This window comes from Dufourea novaeangliae, unplaced genomic scaffold, assembly GCF_001272555.1.
Source record: "Dufourea novaeangliae isolate 0120121106 unplaced genomic scaffold, ASM127255v1 scaffold498, whole genome shotgun sequence".
Taxonomy (NCBI): domain Eukaryota; kingdom Metazoa; phylum Arthropoda; class Insecta; order Hymenoptera; family Halictidae; genus Dufourea; species Dufourea novaeangliae.
Window position 1 is genome coordinate 4870 of NW_015374392.1, and position 20074 is coordinate 24943.

The 20074-nt window shown below is 31.7% G+C and overlaps 5 protein-coding genes across 5 annotated transcripts; 2 read left to right on the forward strand and 3 right to left on the reverse strand.

The window, feature by feature from the left end:
- Positions 1-354: 354 nt before the first annotated feature.
- Positions 355-4706, reverse strand: LOC107193014 (late secretory pathway protein AVL9 homolog). Its single transcript, XM_015582389.1, has 9 exons — positions 4638-4706; positions 4034-4231; positions 2303-2531; positions 2024-2213; positions 1415-1940; positions 1194-1328; positions 729-1117; positions 606-619; positions 355-560 (listed from the first exon to the last, which is right to left on the reverse strand). The coding sequence occupies exons 1-9, from the start codon at positions 4704-4706 to the stop codon at positions 355-357; spliced, it is 1956 nt and encodes a 651-aa protein (XP_015437875.1).
- Positions 4707-7598: 2892 nt separating this feature from the next.
- LOC107193021 (SUZ domain-containing protein 1) lies at positions 7599-9883 on the reverse strand. Its single transcript, XM_015582395.1, has 4 exons — positions 9803-9883; positions 9089-9159; positions 8560-8749; positions 7599-7982 (listed from the first exon to the last, which is right to left on the reverse strand). Exons 1-4 carry the CDS (start codon positions 9854-9856, stop codon positions 7791-7793), a joined length of 507 nt encoding a protein of 168 aa, XP_015437881.1. The 5' UTR covers positions 9857-9883; the 3' UTR covers positions 7599-7790.
- A 1042-nt stretch (positions 9884-10925) lies between these two features.
- LOC107193015 (uncharacterized protein DDB_G0287625) lies at positions 10926-12967 on the forward strand. The gene is made up of 5 exons (XM_015582390.1): positions 10926-11106; positions 11367-11925; positions 12208-12495; positions 12588-12724; positions 12807-12967. Exons 1-5 carry the CDS (start codon positions 11073-11075, stop codon positions 12965-12967), a joined length of 1179 nt encoding a protein of 392 aa, XP_015437876.1. The 5' UTR covers positions 10926-11072.
- A 1000-nt stretch (positions 12968-13967) lies between these two features.
- On the forward strand, positions 13968-15098 carry LOC107193024 (transmembrane protein 147). The gene is made up of 4 exons (XM_015582399.1): positions 13968-14150; positions 14267-14405; positions 14476-14697; positions 14771-15098. Exons 1-4 carry the CDS (start codon positions 14074-14076, stop codon positions 15020-15022), a joined length of 690 nt encoding a protein of 229 aa, XP_015437885.1. The 5' UTR covers positions 13968-14073; the 3' UTR covers positions 15023-15098.
- Positions 15099-16526: 1428 nt separating this feature from the next.
- Positions 16527-19179, reverse strand: LOC107193023 (protein maelstrom homolog). Its single transcript, XM_015582398.1, has 6 exons — positions 18950-19179; positions 18263-18470; positions 17713-18096; positions 17457-17623; positions 17019-17253; positions 16527-16721 (listed from the first exon to the last, which is right to left on the reverse strand). The coding sequence occupies exons 1-6, from the start codon at positions 19088-19090 to the stop codon at positions 16714-16716; spliced, it is 1143 nt and encodes a 380-aa protein (XP_015437884.1). The 5' UTR covers positions 19091-19179; the 3' UTR covers positions 16527-16713.
- Positions 19180-20074: the final 895 nt, after the last annotated feature.

Sequence of the window (20074 nt, forward strand, 5' to 3'; positions counted from 1 at the left end):
ATAACAAAAATTAATCAGAACATATTACATATAAATTATTAATATGAAATATTACTAGAGTTTATATCATTTCTTTTTCATGCTATCACATTAATATATTAAATTGTTCAAGCTCTATTTTAAGTATACTATTCAGTTTGCAATTATTTCTTATTTTCTTACCTGAACTATTTTTCAGATGTATTTCACTTCCATGGTTTATACATCAACATCTTACATAGTTTGAATAAATTATCCTTACTCTACCATGTCTATTTATTATTATGGTAGGTATAGTATCACTCTTTTACATATCTTAAAAAATTTTCTCTAGTCACTGTACTAAGTGATTAAAACCTTTTGTTGTTCCTTGTATTAATCTAGAACAACTTCTAAATTTGTGTTATTAGTAGATACGTTCATTTCTTCGTCCTTTATAGTAGTTTTATTGGTTATATTTGTAAGTGTTTGATGTATATTTGAAGTTTGATTGTCGGCTTTTCCTTCCTCAACTGGTTGAACAGTAGTCAATGTACTCCACCAATTAGAAAAAGCTCCTTTAGCTTGTGAAAGTGCACCGCCTAATTAATTGTAAATAACGTGTTTAACTTATTTCAATAATATACCACATATTTTCCACCTCAATAAATAACAATACCACTTACCTACATATTTTTACAGATTTACTGTTTTATTATTTTGATAATAGTCATATTTCATTGTAGAATGAATCATGAATTGCTACTCACTGTGATAATCGTAATTTCATATCTTGTACTGATAATTGCCCCGCAAATGGATGACCATGTTCTACATTATCGATTTCTGGTTTATTGGAATTACTCCACGCTTTGTAGTTATTTGTAGTACGCCAAGCGGCAATAAATGCAGAGTTGTAATGATCAGATTGACGAGTATCTTGTTGCATGGATGTTCGCAACATACTCAATAGATAGACACGAAATTGAGTTCTGATCCATTCGTCTCCACCTTCCCATCCTACACCATCCAAGAAAATATCTTTACGAGGTTCAGCTACGTGTCGAACTATATAATCAGCAAATCTTAGATCCTCCGTTGTAAGATGCAGCTGTCGCCTTAATTCTGGATCAGTTGTTTCTATTCGTGTATTTTCAACCTATGTACATAATAAAAATATGGATCCACTGTATTTCGCTTATTAATTAAACGCTGGACTTTTCATTCAAACATACCTCTACCAATACATCGATAAGTTGTTTTTTTTGCTTAAATAAAACATTTGTCACTCCCACTATATATCCTCTAACATTAACATCTGCCAAAAGATCTAGATATGGTAACGATAGATATGGTAGACATAGATAACCCTTAAAAAAATACACGAATTATTAACAATATCTTATTTACGTCATGTATGTGAACAATAGTATAATTATCCACCACATTTTCGTACCTTTGTAAACAGACTTAAAGGCATACCGCAAAGTTCTGGATTTATATGAGCAATCTGTGTAATATTATTTGTTAAACGCGCATCTGAAAGTGCATCGTTACTTGTGTCACGTGGCAAAGTATTATCTGTATCTGTTGTACCTAATGTAATTGTATTTACACTTTGTACTCTGTGTACAAAATCATTTGGTTTGCCAGGATACATAGAATTATTCTCCTCCGCATATGATTCAGTACATTCTTGTGCCGATTCGACCTCGATAACTTTCATATTTAAATTTTCATTTTCATTGTTATTTTTCTGTATGCTCAAGTTACTAAAGTCATCCATGCATTTACCTTCCATGGTTTCGACAGCTTTATTATCATTTATACACAATGAATGTTTATTGGAATTACCGTTAACATGTTCTTTCACTGGGTCTGTATCTTTATCAGAATTTATAGACAATACATTGTTATCAATACTATTTACTGATACTTCTTCTTCGTCAAATGTAGGTATAGGAGACATTGGCCTAGACGGTCTGATAAAAAAAAAATAAATTCCATTAAAAAGTGTAATTAAAGAAGAAATCCCTACTTTACTGTTCAATCGTGTATATATTACCTAACATATGCAGCTTGTTGTAAACCATGTTCAATCATTCCAGGAAATAGCGAAAGTAGCGTTAATATTGCTGCACATAATGGTTGTACTGGTGATTGGTAAAAAACTATTTTTTTTTCTAATAAAAGTAGTTTAAATAACAAAAGAACTTTATGACGGAATTGCAAAATGAAGTCCCTTGCTGATAAACCTGCAAATATTAATATTGGACGACGCAAAATGTATATTTGTATCTTGCTCTTTAAATATTAATATCAAAGAACACTATTTTATAATTACCAACAAAGACTTGAGGTGGTATTTGACTTTCACTGCTCATACAAGAGTTAAGATGATGATAAGTATCTTCCAGTAACGATACTTTACTGAAGTCACCCTCTTCGAAGTATGCGTGTGTTATCAATGCCATTTTAACTTGAATGTGACCATACAACGGTAACGTGCTTAATACACATACAGATTTTTGAACAGTTCCTCGTGTTATATCAGAAGTGCGGTTTTTCAATTTCTGAAAATTCATTATTACTGATATTTTTAATTACTTTGTAAATAAATATGACAATTAATTATGATTCTAAATTTAATAATATCAGTTACTACAGTACAATACTTATAAGGAGAATGAAGCCTTGCATGTCTTATTAAAATAATGTAATCCCATATACGGATTTTATTTCGAAAACCATTACAAAGATAATGTTATTAAAATTTTACTTAAGAAAAGAAAAGGTTAACTTAACTGATTCAGTAGCGAATTCCTTTTATTGTAATTTTGATTAATATGTTCATGAATTATCTGTTAATTTATATTATTAAATGATCTGTATGAAAAATAATAAGAATTATCTTTGTAATGGTTTTATTAAATTACTCATTATAATGTCTACGTTATGTAATAAGAATAACTAATGGTTTTGACTGATTGTGAATCCTCAAAAAGTACCCCACAAAGCTATATCCTGTCCGTGGGATATATGTCAAATTCTTTTCTGGGTACAAAAAGTTCTACTATTCAGTAAATTACAAGATACCACATTGTCATTTTCTATATTTCTACTGTGATGTTTTTAATGGAATTATCGTAAAAAATATAACAGTAAATTTTGCCAAGAACAGATTAAAATTAATTTGGATGAGTTGGAACATAAGCTGGATGTTCCAGTCCTTATTCAGTGTTACTAGTTAGCATGCAAAAATTGTATCTTCATTATCTGTGAGAAAGTTTCACTTTTCTTTCTTATCATCCAACTTGTTGTTCCAATTGGTGCATTACGAATTTCAATATCAATATTTTTACATTATTCTGAAGCGAATATACAATTGAACTTGAAACACTAAATAAAAGAACATTATGTAAACATCACCATTATTTTAACAAAAGTATGTAAGATCTCATGCACCTTGAAAGTAAGTGCTCAACATTGTTTCTTTTATAATATACAGTATTTCTTGTAGCACAGAACTTTGTAACAATAATATATAGCTACAAAACAAGGACTAATTTAAGCTCTGCATAGTTATAGCTAGAAAATTCAATGCGAGCATATGTTCTTCACGAATTTTAGGTATAATTATGAAGACTTCATATTACGTTTAACAGACCTGTGGTCGAAGTAATTTAACAAAACAACTGATTTTGGTTATACTCTTTTCTTATTAACCCTTTGCACTCGGAATTTCTAATTTTCCATACATTTTGTTGCTTCAGAAGCAACAGTCGAGTACAAAGGGTTAATAGAGATATTGATTTAGAACTTATTGGGTTATATTACTATGTTTTTCATTCAACATAACAAAGGCAAAGATATTACTAAGGAACTGGCAAGGAAGCTATGCAAAATAACAGTATGCGTTGTTTTCTTAAATTTTTTAACAATTTTAGTACTCAGTACCTATATTGACTAAAATTGTAAACACAATTATTTCTTTATTTTATCAGAATCGTATTATGAAATAAGTTCAGATAAACGAAACCAATACTGAAATGGTGATCATTAAAATTCTCATTACCTCAACTGGGATTTGCCTGAAGCATGAAATACCATATATTGTACGTTTTGCATCATTTAAACTCGGTAAATGAAAGTAGACTGTATCTTCATCATAATTGTGAGATCCATCTGGTAAAGCGAGAGTTGGCAAATATTTCCAACCTAGTGGACATTCATTTGGAGCTCCGGGCACCAAAGGAGGAAATGAATATTCTACCTATTAAAAAATCATAAATATAAAGTTACTGTTTGATACAAAATATGTAAGATGCATTATTAATGTACCTATGATACAATATTTTTAATCAATACCTTTACTCAGGTAAAAAATATACTTTGTGAAACACATTTCAACAAGAAAATGTACTATTATTGGGTTTACACAATTTACACAATGCAATTTTTCAAAGATGTTACAGATGATATTTATATATTCATTTGTCAACTGAAATTATTAATTAGTAAAATATAGAAAGATGTAATGTTCCATTATGATAACTTGGAATATTGGCAATGAAAGAGTTTGTCACGAGAAACATATAATAAGAGAAATACTTGAGTTGGTAAAGAAAAACCGATAGCGCTGTTTATTGAAAAATGACAAAATAGTGACAGCGGCTTACTTGACATCCTTTTTTGTGATGAAATCCGACGACAATCACATGAAGTATTGGTCCAATAGATTCTGCCATATTTTCACAGTGTATGTTAGGTAAAATTTACATATGGCGTATTGTTTATTTTCCGTATTAATTTATTTCTTTCATTTTAAACGAGTAAAAATATCTTTCTTTGCGAGCACTCGAACTAACAATAGCGCTCGGTTTGACATGCGCTTAAAATCCACCATGTTCTTTTCATGCTTACCAACCGATCAAGCTGTTTTGCCTGACACTAACATAAGTATTCATACAGATACGAAACTCGAGTTAGAAACTAGAAACTTTGACGTTAGAAATCCACTGATATACATGGTGTTCCGCTTAAAACAGACCACCTAAATATCTTCTCTATCTGTGATCATACGAGAAATATATTTTACCTAATATAAATGGTTTCAAATAATCAACCCAGTCGAAGATATTAACATACTTATGTATACTTGTCATTTTATTTGTAAATTCATTTGACTTGTTTAACTTTATGCAATTTATTCGTATGCCCAAATAGACAATGAAGCATGCCTCAGAATCCCACTTTCGGCTGCTTCAACTCTACGGTCTTCCTCGCTCTGATTCGAAACGTTTTATTATATTCTGTGTATGAACAGAATTAAATTCTATAAAATTACTGCATTATAGTTTTTCTTTCAGAATTACAGGTAGCAAACCAGTAAACCACTGATCAAAATTATCGTCCATCTCACTCCTGCTTCACAAAAAACACTACGAAAAACAGTCTATACTACAATGTTCCGTGGTGTGGAAAGCAGCGCGAAAAATCTTAAAACCACTTTATTGTCATTCGAATTCAAAAACTGTTTATGGAATTTAAGTCCAGTTTATGAAACATTCAATTCAGAACACATAAACATAAATAAAGAAACATGCAGAATATATACAATGAATGTATAAGAACGATATGTATATTTGTAAAAAGATGTACACAATACATTTAAAATTAAAACGAATTTGTCATTCGTAATTCTTTCATTACTTTATTCTATAGAATTATACTTTTGAGTATATCCGCAGACTGACATATTACACAGTTGAGTATTTTTCAAAAAGCTGAATACCTATAACTATTCATATACAAGAAAACTCCCAGATAGTACATGGTGCCTTGAAGACGCCTTAGACCTAAAATAGCCGTAAAATAGGCGTCTTTAAGGCGTCATGTGCTATCTGGGCTGGGTTTATAATAACGACATTGAAATAAACTACTCACGGTAATATCATTTTTACACGAGCTTAATTATTAATGTATACTTTCTTCCATCTATTGCTGCGGTTAGATACGTTTTTATCTTTTGAATTGTAACAGATCGAAACTGTGTTGAATTATAAATAATGTCAAAGAAATTTTTATAGATTGTAATTTTGAAATTCAGACGTGTTCACTACTAACAAAACATCATACACGTAGTTGACACTGTGATCTAGATCATAACAAATTATGCTATAAATAGGAATATTGTTTTCCATAACTTCCTTTGAGAGACCAGTAGGGGGTGTTGACTTTTTTGTTCTGGCAATGCACCAATGTAATATAAAAATTTTATTTAGTTTGAATGATGTTATGTTTATCAGTATTTTCAACAGGAAATTTCATTAATACATTAAAAACGCGATTTTTTTCATAAAATTAAAAATGTAAAAGTTTCATTTTTTATTGCTGAATAATATTTTGATCGCTTAATTTGTTGCATTCGGCAATCGATCATCGCCTGACCGTGGTTGATGGATTTTACTTCAGGAGTTTTTGGTAATGGTGGGAATATCGAAGTATAAATGCAGAGGATCCAAAGTTGTATGAACAAGGGTGGGATAAGTGCATTGTTCTCGTGTTCATTTGGTAGGCGATGATCGCACGTCTCCAATTTTTGTATAAAGCAGTACATACATTTAATAATTTCTTTGACAAAAATGTTTATTTAAAATATTTTTTCATCTTTTACATAGCTGAAGAGAAATGAAAAGTATTTTTTATTTGAAAAACCTTAAGGCAAAAATGAAATTTAACAAAGTGTCCTATTTTTACTTAGATTCTATTACATTACCTAGACAAAATGCAATCAATTTGTATTGTAAAATTATAAATAGAGGCATGCAAAGTACTAACTGACAACTGCTGTCAGTATGACAAAAGAAGAGAAGGGAAAAATTCATAGTACATAGTTGCAATAAAATAAGTTCATTAATAAGGACAAATGTCCTTAACATTGATAAAGAGTTTAATATATGACCGTAAGTAAATGCACCACGTTCTGAATCATTAATAAAATAATTTCCAAGTCAAAGCACAATAGTCTTGATAAGTTTCCACTTTAACATTCTCCCAATGAAAAATATTTTCGTCATTACCTCTTACTTAGTCACGACAACGGTATTCCGTATATCACATAAATCACCTCATTGTGTCATAAAGCAGTAAAAAAATGTTTTACTATAAGTTCTTAACAAAAAAAAAAACTAAAGTTCTGTGGTCCATCCCGTATATTAATTTAAAAAATGAAACGGCTACACGTTTACAATAGTATAATATTGTTTTAATAAGCTTTTCGTTTAAATAAAACAGAAAAGTCAAATTAATAAGATATATTAATTATTGAAATACATAACAGACTGATATAAGACAAATCTTTTTATTGTACAATTTGTTTTAAAGACTTGAATAGTAGATACAAGTGTAAAACGTAAAATAGTTTCTCACTTCATATCATATTGTAAGTCAAGTATTTCATCTTAACATGTTCCCCATATGACGATTGTAGATTTCAATTTTTTTTTTTAATCAAAATTGTTTAAAATATGACAAACATCAACAAAACATAGCATTATGTTGGTAACAAATATTACCATTTCTATAGTAACTCATCTTTGCCGATTTGTAGTCTTGATCCTTTTGTGAGTATGGTCTATGTGAAGCAGTGCCTGGAGGGCATAGCTCTTACTATGCTCCTGTCAAAATGACAGGAGCATAGCGCTTGCATTTTGACAGAAACAGCACGCTGTTGTCTGCCATCAGCCTCATAGCCGCCTCTCTTCCTCATGCCAACAAGAAGGAAGAGGAGGAAAAAGATAGGTGGAAAAAGTCGATCCTTGGAAGACGCGCTACCTGCGTACATTAAACCCTCGTGTTCCGTCTGGTCCAATAGGCATGCGAACAACATTACTGGGTAGACCGCTACCGCTCGGAGTTATTGCCTTTGGTTGTATTCTATTTATTTCCTGTTCTACTTTCTCCTCGGGACTTTTTTCTTCGCCTAGAATTCTTTTCCTTGCTTCTGCATATTCTTGTTCCCTCTACAAATATTATTCATTACATATCTTTTTTCTATACTTTTCATTTTAACACACTACCGACCGGCAACTTTCTGCGCAGGCTGCTGCCCACGGTCGGCGATAAATGTTACTAAAGTATTATGATATATTTATAAGTCGGTATAAAATGAAATATCTTTCATAAAGTTTAGGGCAGGGTTTCCCAAACTTTTTCTGCAATGGAACACTTCACAAACCTGGAAATTTTAACGGAACACTTAGCTTATTTTTTAGGTTGGGTAATTCCTACTAGTAAAAATTAAAAAAAGTTTAATTCAACACATTATTTATTTAATAATTATTTTTAAATATAAAACTATAATATAATATAAACATAAAAATATGAATAAATAAAACACTTAATGACTTTGATCTAACCTTTATGACTATGATAAAACCTTTCCAAATCGTCACGGAACACAGTTTGGAAAACCCTGGTTTAGAAAGTTAATGTCGCGTCCATTTTTACGAAAATTTCACTTCAGACGAACCGTCCGGGAGTCGGAAATATCTAATTTTAGACGACCGGCCGATAGTACGTTACGATATAAAAGTTTACCTGTTTTAATGTTTTAATAGGATGTTTTGGTTTATCTCCATTTACTAATGGACCATCACCACTACCCTGTGAATCTCTTGTTGGTCTTTTTAATATTTTTACTGTTGGTTTTGGTGGTACATATTGAGATCTCATACCATCTTCACCTAGTATTATCATTCTTGTATTTGTACTGTGATTGGTTTTGAAGCTAGAACATTATATGATACTATAACCAAAGCATGTTACAATACAGTGACCATAATAACTAAAGAAACTACATTTATGTTTACTGTAATTACAGATTTATGAATTATTAGTATGTACATTATATTTATATTAGGATATAAATTTTAATGATTAACATTACATTTTAGTATAGGTAATATAACTTCAATTTTAAATTAAAAGATTTTTCACTACCCTTATATTGTTAAATATATTTATTTCGCAACACAAGAATGTTATATTTACAATTTATTTAGATTTGTCGCACATATGTTTTTAAACGTTTCACAAATCATTATAATATTCACCTCTGTAAACCTACCTAGAAGATTCTATTTCATCTAATGCTTCTACTGCATTTAACTGGAGGGCATCCAACTTTTTGTCGAGAGCCTAAAATCAGTTGTAGTTCTAATATTACATTATCACAATATATTACCATACCATATTGCATGTATGTTACTTTGAAACATAATTTTTTATTAGCTTATAAATTTATTAACAATTGGTAATATAGTTTTCTTAAGAAGCTTGTGATATTATTTCTCAATAAAATTATATTAATTTATGTACAAATTAAAAAATTCAATTCTTTTAAGAAACACAATGTCTAAGAGTATAAACTTTTATAATACAATCAAACAATTACAATGGTATTTTGAGTAAAAAAATACAATAACAATGTTCTATGATTAGAAATATTTTAGTTGCAATAGAAAGGTAACCTTATGGTAAGCAATGTATTTTCTTATTACGACTATTGCCTATAGTCACATGGATACCTACCTATGTAATAGAAGAATACAAGACGACATACTACACACTTATACGTAAGAATTAGCGACTTTAAGAACAATTGTAATACAAATATCATGTTTAAAATCATCTTGTCCCTTTAAAATGTTTTGCTTATTATAATGCCCGCAAAAATGAATATTTTACAAACGTTCTTTCAGATACAGGTTAACAGAATTATTTCTTTATAAATTCATTTTAAAATAGCACATCTGTAGTGTATAAAAAAAATATAACTTACTCCTGATTCCTCGATTTCTTCCCAACTTTCAAGAACGTCATCCATGGTTGACATTCCTTGATTTTTGTATTAATTTCTACTTCTTGGGTACTCCGAGGAACTTACTAATGCAGCCTGTCATGAACTACTAAGAAAGGAAAAGGTCGAGAAAAGGCCCGTGCACACATACATCGACGAATTGATTACTGGTAGCACCGTACACGAGTCTGGCGCTACGAACCAATCATCGAATATCATCATATAAGAGAGAATTCTCGTTTTTGAGTAATGACTTGGGTCTCAGAAGTTCTGAGAGTTACGGAGCCTATCCAATATCCAATACGCACGTTATTGTAGGAGCTCGGCCGGCGAACTCGCGCACTGAATGGTCAAGATTTATTGTTAATGTCTTGTTAACAAAGTCTCGAAGAACATTTTCGCTAAGGAAAAAGTGTTTTCAAATCACCCTAAGAATCGCCCCTTTAAGGAGTTAAATTTTTGGAACACTCTTATACAGGGTGGGACAATAACTATGTCTACTTTGAATATTGCCGTTATTTGTAATAATATGAAAAAATCGTATCGCCGCATCACGTGCATGCCTTATCGTTTATGAACTTATTCTAACACATGTTGCAATTTTGATGCAGCGACACGAAGATTGCAACTTTGCATTGACGCAAACGGTCACCACTTCGAGCATCTCCTGAAATGTAAGAAATACCTTTACTATCACAGTTGACCTTGCATGACCTTCAATGATAGCTCGCTGAAGTCGTCTCAACACCGGCTATCACATCGCAATAAAAAAAACATAGCATTCCATTAAAAAAAATAGAGATGACCTTGAAATCTCCTCTATGTCTTCACCCACGCAGAAAATGTTTGTGTCGCAATATGCCCCCCTCTATACCGCGGAAGTTTTGTATATAACATTTTTTCATATTAATACAAATAACAGCAATATTCAAAGTAGACATAGTTATTGCCCCACCCTGTATACTACGCATAAAACAGTTAGACCTGGCAACCCAGGTATGAATATTCTATGGCTAGATTCTGTGTTATGAGGTTTAGTTTGTAAACAACGTTGTTTATTTGGTAACGATGATCGCAAGAAAATTGAAATTGTGTATAAGAAATTACTCAATTACGTATTATTTTAGTTTCTTAATGTAGCAGTGTATATTTATATTAACGTTGAGATGTAAATTTGAGTGGTTCCCGCATAAATTAACGGAGAAAATAGTGGATTGTTTTCAATCATTAATATTTAATATTATTTGTAAATATGACGACACTGAAAGGTGTTTTCCCTGATCTAAGTAAGTTATAATTATCCTCTTGAAAATATCTAAAACAGTAGTAAATGTGTGCTTATGACTTTGTCTTATTTAACAATGTACTGCAAATAATTATATTGTATATCTAAAATATATGTTTTATTTACTACATTCTTGCTCTTATAAATTCTTTCATAATTGTTAAATTGATGTTATAATTTTCACAACATGAACAGTTTAATAAATATGATTTGTTACTCAATTTAAAGTTTCCTTAATGAGCAAGATTATGTTTTTATTAGAACCAGCAAGGCGTAAAAATTTTATACATGAAAATGTAAAAAATCTTCGTCACCTGGAAAAAAGTTTACATGCGAATAAGGGAGTAGGAGATGCACAGAATGTACAGCTACATGAGCGAAAAAAGATTAGTAATCCATATCAAAATGTTTTACCCAAGCTAAATTCAAATCTTGGGCCAAAGAAATATGTAGGGATTGATGTAAATTTAAATGCACGTGATAAACTAAGTAAAAACTGTGTAGAAAACCAACAAAAATTATGTGGAAAGTCTAGTATGCCAGTAATGAACAAAAATAATAGTAGAACAAAAAAGACATTACATTCAGCAAATAGTAACAATTCATCAATGAAACAAAAGAGGAAAAATTCTAAAAATTTACATAAATCTGATGACAGATTACATGAAAATGTCTCATCAGACTCTGCTTTGTTGCGTGAATCACCTGAAAATGCTAGTAATGAGATAAACACAAAAACGCAAATCAAATACAAGAATCAAAGTATACAAACGTTAGATACAAACCAAATGGACAATTTGTATTCTGAAGGGATAATAAGGTATATGTACCCTCGCGAGCAAACTCGGCTTCCGCTAGGGGAAAAAGCGGCGTAGGGGAAGGGCCTCCTAGCACTTGGTAAATTTATTTCAAGTACTGAAATAAGTGGAAATAAGTGTTAAAATGTATGGTAATTTGGCATAAATTTCAGAAACTTCCGAATTCAAATGGTAAAAGGCCTTTTCTTTACGCCCCTTTTTTCCCTAGCGGAAGCCAAGTTTGCTTGTCGGTGTACAGTGATTTTTACTTAGAATATTTAATGCTGATGAAACTTTTTCCATAGATATCCTTCAAAGAATTGTTTAAACACCAATGAGTCAAGAAGTAAGAATGATACTATTCAACAAAACGATAATGTTTTAAGAGATACAACATCTTCTTCAAATCAAGATCAATCAGAAGAAAATTCTGAATTCCTTACACTTAAGGGGGAATTGGATGATACTAAGTTAAATACAGAATCTACACCCATGATTAATAAAACAGCTGCTCGGCTAAATAATAATAACAATAGTAACAATTATAATAAAATCACACCTTCAACCAATTATCGCAAGGGTGTTGTTCCTAAGTACGATATTAAAAGAAACATTTATATATTACATTTGTCCATACAATATTTATTATTACCTTTATTTTAAACCAGAAAAATTTATCTTTCAGGTATATTAAAGAAAGGAAAGAAGCTCAAAAAAAGGAGCAGAAAGCCAAAGAAGAAGCATTAGATCCTAACTGTCCAAATGGTCATGTTCCCTTACCTGAAAATGAACGCAAAGAAACGCTGTATATATTAAAAAAAAGTAAAGTATACAGTTGAAAAGTGACTAACATTAAGTTTTGTCATGTAATATTATTTATTCATTTATGTTAATAATGTTACAGATTATCAAGATTATGTAAATGAATTAAACATGATGCCTATAAAATCAGATACCCTTAGGGCACAGCAACGAAAAGCAGAAATAGAGAAGCAACTAAACAAATTAGAAGAAGGCATTAAAGTTTTCTCAAAACCGAAAGTTTATGTAAAAATGAATGCATAAATTGTGATTTTTGTGTATAGTAATTCAATTCTCTTGATAACAGTCTGGTTTGTCCTATAGATGAAAAACTTCTCACTATCCCTTCTATTTTAAAAAAATTTTTTTTTGTTTTCTCAAAAGCTAGAGTAAAAAATATGTAGAGTAAAACTAATACAAGTTCACTTTATGTATCAGCACTACCCATTGGTCCTGCGTGAGAAGACAAGTTTTCGTACTTTTTACAAGCTTATTGTATTTGCACGTTTTTCTTTTTTTTTTAAAAGGTTGAAGAGGAAATTCTCCAAACAATTATGGTTGATGAAATAAAGTAAGTTTCCTAATTTTACTAATTAATCATAAACTAAACCAATAGTAAAATACAACGGCGACATATATTTCAGAATCAATTAAATAGGTGGTGTGAATTGTATCATTAATATTCGCATGACGGACCGTGAAAGCCGACGGCTGAGTCACACGTGACCTATATACACTGGACACTATACATAATATATAAAACTTTCACATTCTTTTATAAGAATTTCTAAAAGATATCATAAAATTTGCATTTCCATAAAAATTGATTTTGATTCATTTGTTAAATACATCCTATCTCCTCAAAACATCGCGGCATACTCAGGCCAACTCAGGCATACTGCAACATACTGAACGAATGATCCAGCCATCGTCATGCGATGTTAATATAATATACATTTAATTACAAATGCAATATACACAATGAAATTGCGCGCAAATTCGAAATACCCTCGTAATCTGCAATTATACCTTTGATAAAATAAAAACGAGGGTACCCTCACGAGTAAACTCGGCTTCCGCTAGGGGAAACAGTTGACGTAGGAAGGGCCTCCTACCTGTTGGTATTTGGAATTACTGAAATTTATGGCAAATTAACACTAATTTCACCAACTGGGATAAATTTACCAAGTGGTAGAAGACTTTTCGTCTACACCACTTTTTCCCCTAGTGGAAGCCGAGTTTGCTAGTGAGGGTACTGTCGAGATTTAGAAGTGGTGTGAACAACCCATTTTACCCGATGTAATTATGAGTTGTCTGCTAGCGGGTGCTAAATGATATACAAATTAAATTGACATAGTACTAGCAAAATAATGACACTGTACCATTTTGGAAATTGTTTAGCTTTAGTTTACGTACCATATTATCTCACCTATAAATATTCCGGATTGTAAGTATGATCGATTTATTTCTAACCTAACTGTAACTTCGATTGTACCTCCTATTAAATTTTTAACTGAGATGTGAATACAAAAATATAAATGTAATTGTTTGTAACATTTTCAGATCTGAATACGGAGCATTTTGGAAATGTATTCAGGCTGGAGGGATATATATTTTTACGCAGCTAGTGAAAATGTTAGCACTAGCCACCTTCTTTCCTACAGCTGACAACATAGGAGAAAGTGGCTTTGATTTAGTTGGTGTATGTATTTTTTATAGCAATTTCTCTTTATTATTATTACGGCTCCTTAATGAATGATACATTTTTTCAGGAATTTTTAAAGTCTTCCATAGATTTAGCTGATTTAGTAGGAATATTATTGGTACTTAACAGTATACCTGGTAAAGGACATGCGAAAGTTTTGACTGCTGGAATTGGATGGGCAGGGGCTGAAGTAATTCTTACCAGATTTCTTTTGTTGTGGGTTGGTGCAAGGGGATCTGAGTTTGATTGGAAATACATTCAGAAGAGTCTTGAATCTAATATTAATTTAGTAAGCATTGAACAATAGAATATTGTAGATTAAGTGAAACTCTGCTTTATATACTTATATTTTTGTTATTTAGGTACAACACATAACAACAGCAACACTTGTGTGGCTGTGGTCGCGGCACGATTTAAAGCGTGGTTTAGTTCCTGTAGTTGTTGGTATGCTTATACTCACTGTCTATAGGTCACTTATCCTGGATTTCCTAACAACACTGTTTCTAACTGGCCCATGGGCGATACTCATTGTTAAAGCTATTACTACTTTTGTAATGAGTGCCACAACATTGCATATGTATGCAGGTCTTGCTCATTCAATTGGTATCTTTTAAAAAGTATCATACACATTAAATTGATATACAGGGTGGGTCAATAACTATGTCCACTTTGAATATTGCCGTTATTTGTAATAATATGAAAAAATATTATGTACAAAACTTACACGGTATAGAGAGGGGCATATTGCGACACAAACATTTTCTGCGTGGGTGAAGACATAGAGGAGATTTCAAGGTCATCTCTATTTTTTTTAATGGAATGCTATGTTTTTTTTATTGCGATGTGATAGCCGGTGTTGAGACGACTTCAGCGAGCTATCATTGAAGGTCATGCAAGGTCAACTGTGGTAGTAAAAGAAACTTTCTTACATTACAAGAGATGCTCGAAGTGGTGACCGTTTGCGTCAATGCAAAGTTGCAATCTTCGTATCGTTGCATTACGCGCATGTCTTATCGTTTCTGAATTTATTCTAGCACATGCTGCAATTATCCGTTATTTCATATTTTCTGGTGTAGTGGGTACTTCTTGATAAACAGTATTTTTCAATGCTCCCCAGAAAAAGAAATTTAATGGGGTTGTATCTGGAGAACGAGGTGGCCAAGAAACTAATCTTCCACGTCCTATCCATTTATTTGGATAAAGTTCGTTCAGTGCATCTCTTACTCTCCGAGCATAATGTGCCGGACACCCGTCGTGCTGTAACCACATCATTAAGCGAACGTTTAGTGGTACACTTTCTAATACAGTCCCCAATTTACTTCGTATAAAGTGTGCATATCGTTCGCCAGTAATGTAAGAAAGTTTCTTTTACTACCACATTTATGCCTTGCATGACCTTCAATGATAGATCGCTGAAGTCGTCTCAACACCGGTTATCACATCGCGATAAAAAAAACATAGCATTCCATTCAAAAAAATAGAGATGACCTTGAAATCTTCTCTATGCCTTCACCCACGCAGAAAATGTTTGTGTCAAAATATGCCCCCCTCTATACCGCGGAAGTTTTGTATGTAAAATTTTTTCATATAATTACAAATAATGTCAATATTCACCCTGTATTTTGAGTATGTTGCTTTTTAATTTTCTGTTACATACATTTACTTGGTAAGCCATTATGTTTCCGTATTTAATAATTTCTTGTTTCCGAAAAAATTATTTTCTCTTATACATACAAAGATTATATAAATGTATTACTGTACAGCATACTGATTACGTGCAACAAATAAATATTTTAATATATAAAACGCTACATTTTCGTCATAGCCTACCTATCATGTATGCAACAACATTATTTCAATTGCTAAGTTGTTATTAAGATATCTGAGCATTGAATATTATAAAACAGATCAGGAGCAATTTTTTGGTACCATATTTTTCTAAAAGACCATTTACTATCTATTTTGCAGATAACAAATTTCTGATTTTTTATTTGCGAATATCTTATTAAATATAATATTTGCGATGAAAGCAATTTTTTAAGATAAAACTTGTTAAGAAATACTAATATTCCGCACCAACTATTCTTCGGTCTCTACGTTACGAGAACGGTGAATCTGCGGTGGGTAGTGACACTAAAATGAAAATTGGGCGACGTCGTCCCAAAAAAATGGGCCGAAAAAATACATCGTATGAAATATCTTCTTCTATACATCGTTTGTGCTAGGAGTCCATACGAGTCCTAACCTACGACTTGGCTGCTAGGTTAGCTTATTTTTCGTCGTTCGTCGACTACGGGCAACAAAGTTACTGAACTAGTACATGAAAAATAAAATTTCTATAGTTTTTATATTACGTCACTGGGATTATTTGTAACGGACTGACAAGACCTTCCTTATAAAAATGAATCAAGACACAATCTCAGTCGGACAATTTTTATACGTGAAAAGGAGTCGAATTTGTACCGTGTTTGGACTCGTTTTTATCAGGAAAATCTCATCGATCCATTAAACAAATTTTCATTAAAAAAAAAACAAAAAATATATAAATTTTAATTGTTATCAAATTAGTTTCACAAACGTTGAATACATGTAACGTGTTACGTTACTTACACCACTCATTGAGATGCCTCTCTCCTTTACTGTAATCATTAATACTGAGATTGCTAATGTGAATATCAAAGGAGCCTGAATTAGGAGAATTGAAGTATGGTCTACTCAGGGGGTAGTGGACACCTTCAATCCTTGGTATGTCCAAATAACAGCAACAGTGATCGCATATCGTGAAGCCCCATCTTTTTACTATGGACATACTACAGTGCTGAGATGAATCTAAAATCCTGTGGAACTTGAAAGGAAAAGAAAAAAATTAATTAGTTACTCCAGTACGTATTGATGAACCTTTCAACACATTCACCGTCACATTGGTTTTCGGTAACTGTCATATAATACAAAATGAAATGTCAGATAATACAATTAGTGCAAACGGAAAGTCAGCCGAAGTAGACGTGGCAGTGAACTTGTTAAAGACAACAAATTTCCTACACTTACATCACACTCAAGCCCAGTTGCAGAACAAAATGTGTCTTTTCCAAATTCATGTTTGGCAACTACGAAAGGAATGCTGCAATTCTTCGTCGTGTCTTTTGTGGCAGCATTTAACAGTGCTGTAAACAGCTGTTCCAGAGAATATATCGTGAAATCGTTCATACTCTTGCCTGAAATGAAACTTTTCCATTGCCTTCAACTGAGCAAAACCGATAATTTCAATATCATTTTATAATAATTTATTATTTTTTATACTTGCCAGCAGCCTGACACATTCTCCTCAACAATGATTCTATAGCTGGTACCAAATCTTCTGTGGTAAATAAAGGAGGATACTTATCTCCAGTCATGTTGGATTCTAAAACTTTTACAAACTGTGTGTACATGAACGCAAAGTCGCTCTGTCCATCTGGATGTTCAATAGGTATTTTATGAGTTTCTCGACTAGTTTCCAACGCATCCCTCTTCCACCCCAATGGTATCTTGGCACTGACAACTTCATGATACACATTCTCAACGCCCCTTTCAAAGCTAAATTCTGCCAAAGCGAACTCGGCAGGACAGAAGTCATATTGATTGATTCCTACTTCTCTTCTGTAAAACCAGTTTGCATGTACCAGCATGAACTTCATCTGATCCAAGGCTGTAATAAACAGTAGTATTATTGTTCCATTGTTCTATGTTCTTCTGATAAATAAATCTTTATGAAAGAAAGGAATGAAGAAGGATTATGACTAAGTCTCTTTGAGTTTCTTCTTTTTTTTTTTATATTTACAAATTAGTTTCATAGCGAATACAATGTTACTTACAATGGTGATGGATACCTATCGCAATTATGGAATTTATGTATTGCAACATATTTTCCTGGAACTCTTGCTCTTTTTTCTCAGCTGCAAGAATTTCGTCTACAATTTCTCCCAAAGTTGTTTTTCTGTTTATTTTTTTAGTTAGTTGTTCTTCAACTTTGATGTTCTTCGCTTTAGACTCATAATAATCTTTTTGTTCTGGTAACATATTCTGAAATTAATAATGTCTGTTTATGAAATCGAATTCTTTTCAACTTCTATTAATGGCTTTAGTTTTGATTACAAAATTTCTGAGTAATTCCATTCTGAATGTGAAACAATTTCTCTCTATGTTTTCTTTGTTACTGTGAATGCAGTAAAACATCAAAAAATTAATTAATTACTATTTTGTATCAATATGTGTATATATAAACCGAAATATACATTGTACAAGATATTCTTCATGATATGTATGTAACCTTGAAAATTCTTCTGGACCATTTGTTATGAAAACATTGATTCCCCTCTGGAATGATAATACTAACATTTTTTCATGATAACTTGGCATCATGAGCAGTATCAACATACTAACGATATTTAAATGGAAAATAACATTATTCTATTGTTTCAACGTTTCTAGTGAAATAAACATTTGTTTAATCAAACTGCTTACAAGCATATAACTTGAGTACAAAAAAATAGATTTCTGACCTTCCAATCTATGCTCAATTGTGGATCCTTTTGAACATCGCGTAGACCTTCCGGAAAACTTTTTCCAAATTTCTCCTGTTGTTTTTTCCAATCGAGCATGAAGAAATAAAACGCGGTCTGCCCTTTGTTGTTCTTCGACATTTCTACGATTTGTTACGCTCTCCAAAGTTTTCAAATGACTGAGCTCTACGCTGTACGCTGGACTGAGCAAATTTTTTACTTTATTTAAAAAGCACGTTTAGCCACGTTTAGCACAGGTACGTTGTGACATCTGACGATGATTGCTAAAAATTCTTCTTCTCTTACTGCAAAATGTTTATGTACAATCTTTACATGCCTTTAACTCTTATGATTTTTGAAATTTTATACGCTTTTCCTCTGTTACGCGAATTTATAAATTGAATATTATTATTTTTTTGAAGTTATAATTAGATCTTTTAAATTTATAACGTTTTACATTTATTTCAAAATCGACTGCCATCTAGTTTAAGAATATACATATAATGTAGAATTTTTCATTCTGTATTCCATTTTATCCTATTTTTATATTCTGTATTATTTAAATAAACTTAAATTACATTTAGTATTTAAGCCTAATTTTACTGTTTTTATTCAAATATTAGTTACTGTATTTAAGCATACTTTTACTGAATTTATACAAATACTATTGTAAATTTTACATTTTCGTACGATTTTTTCAATAGAAAACAATTACATAAATGGTCCGTATGCGTTGATTAGTAAGCCTATCATTACCTGTATACCATATTTTCCATGAATAAATAAATAATAATTGCTAAAATTAGTTAAAATCGCATTAAGAATAAAGTTAAATTTCGCGCGAAATTGGAAGCTCAAGAAGCGCGGGAAATTGCAAAATCGAGAATTTTGGGGTTTTATAGTAGCACCGACTAGGTATAGGATAGACCTATCATCTTATGGGACTTTGTGTGTCATGTTCTGAAATACCGATAGTGTAAAAAGTCAGGGATTTTCTACTGCCCTCTACGTTATGAGAACGGTGAATCTGTGAACTACGTTAAATCTAAGAAGGGACCATGGTCGTGAACGGATTCTGTTCCGACCGTTCGCTATAAAGTAGACGTATTAGAAAGGAGTCTTGGG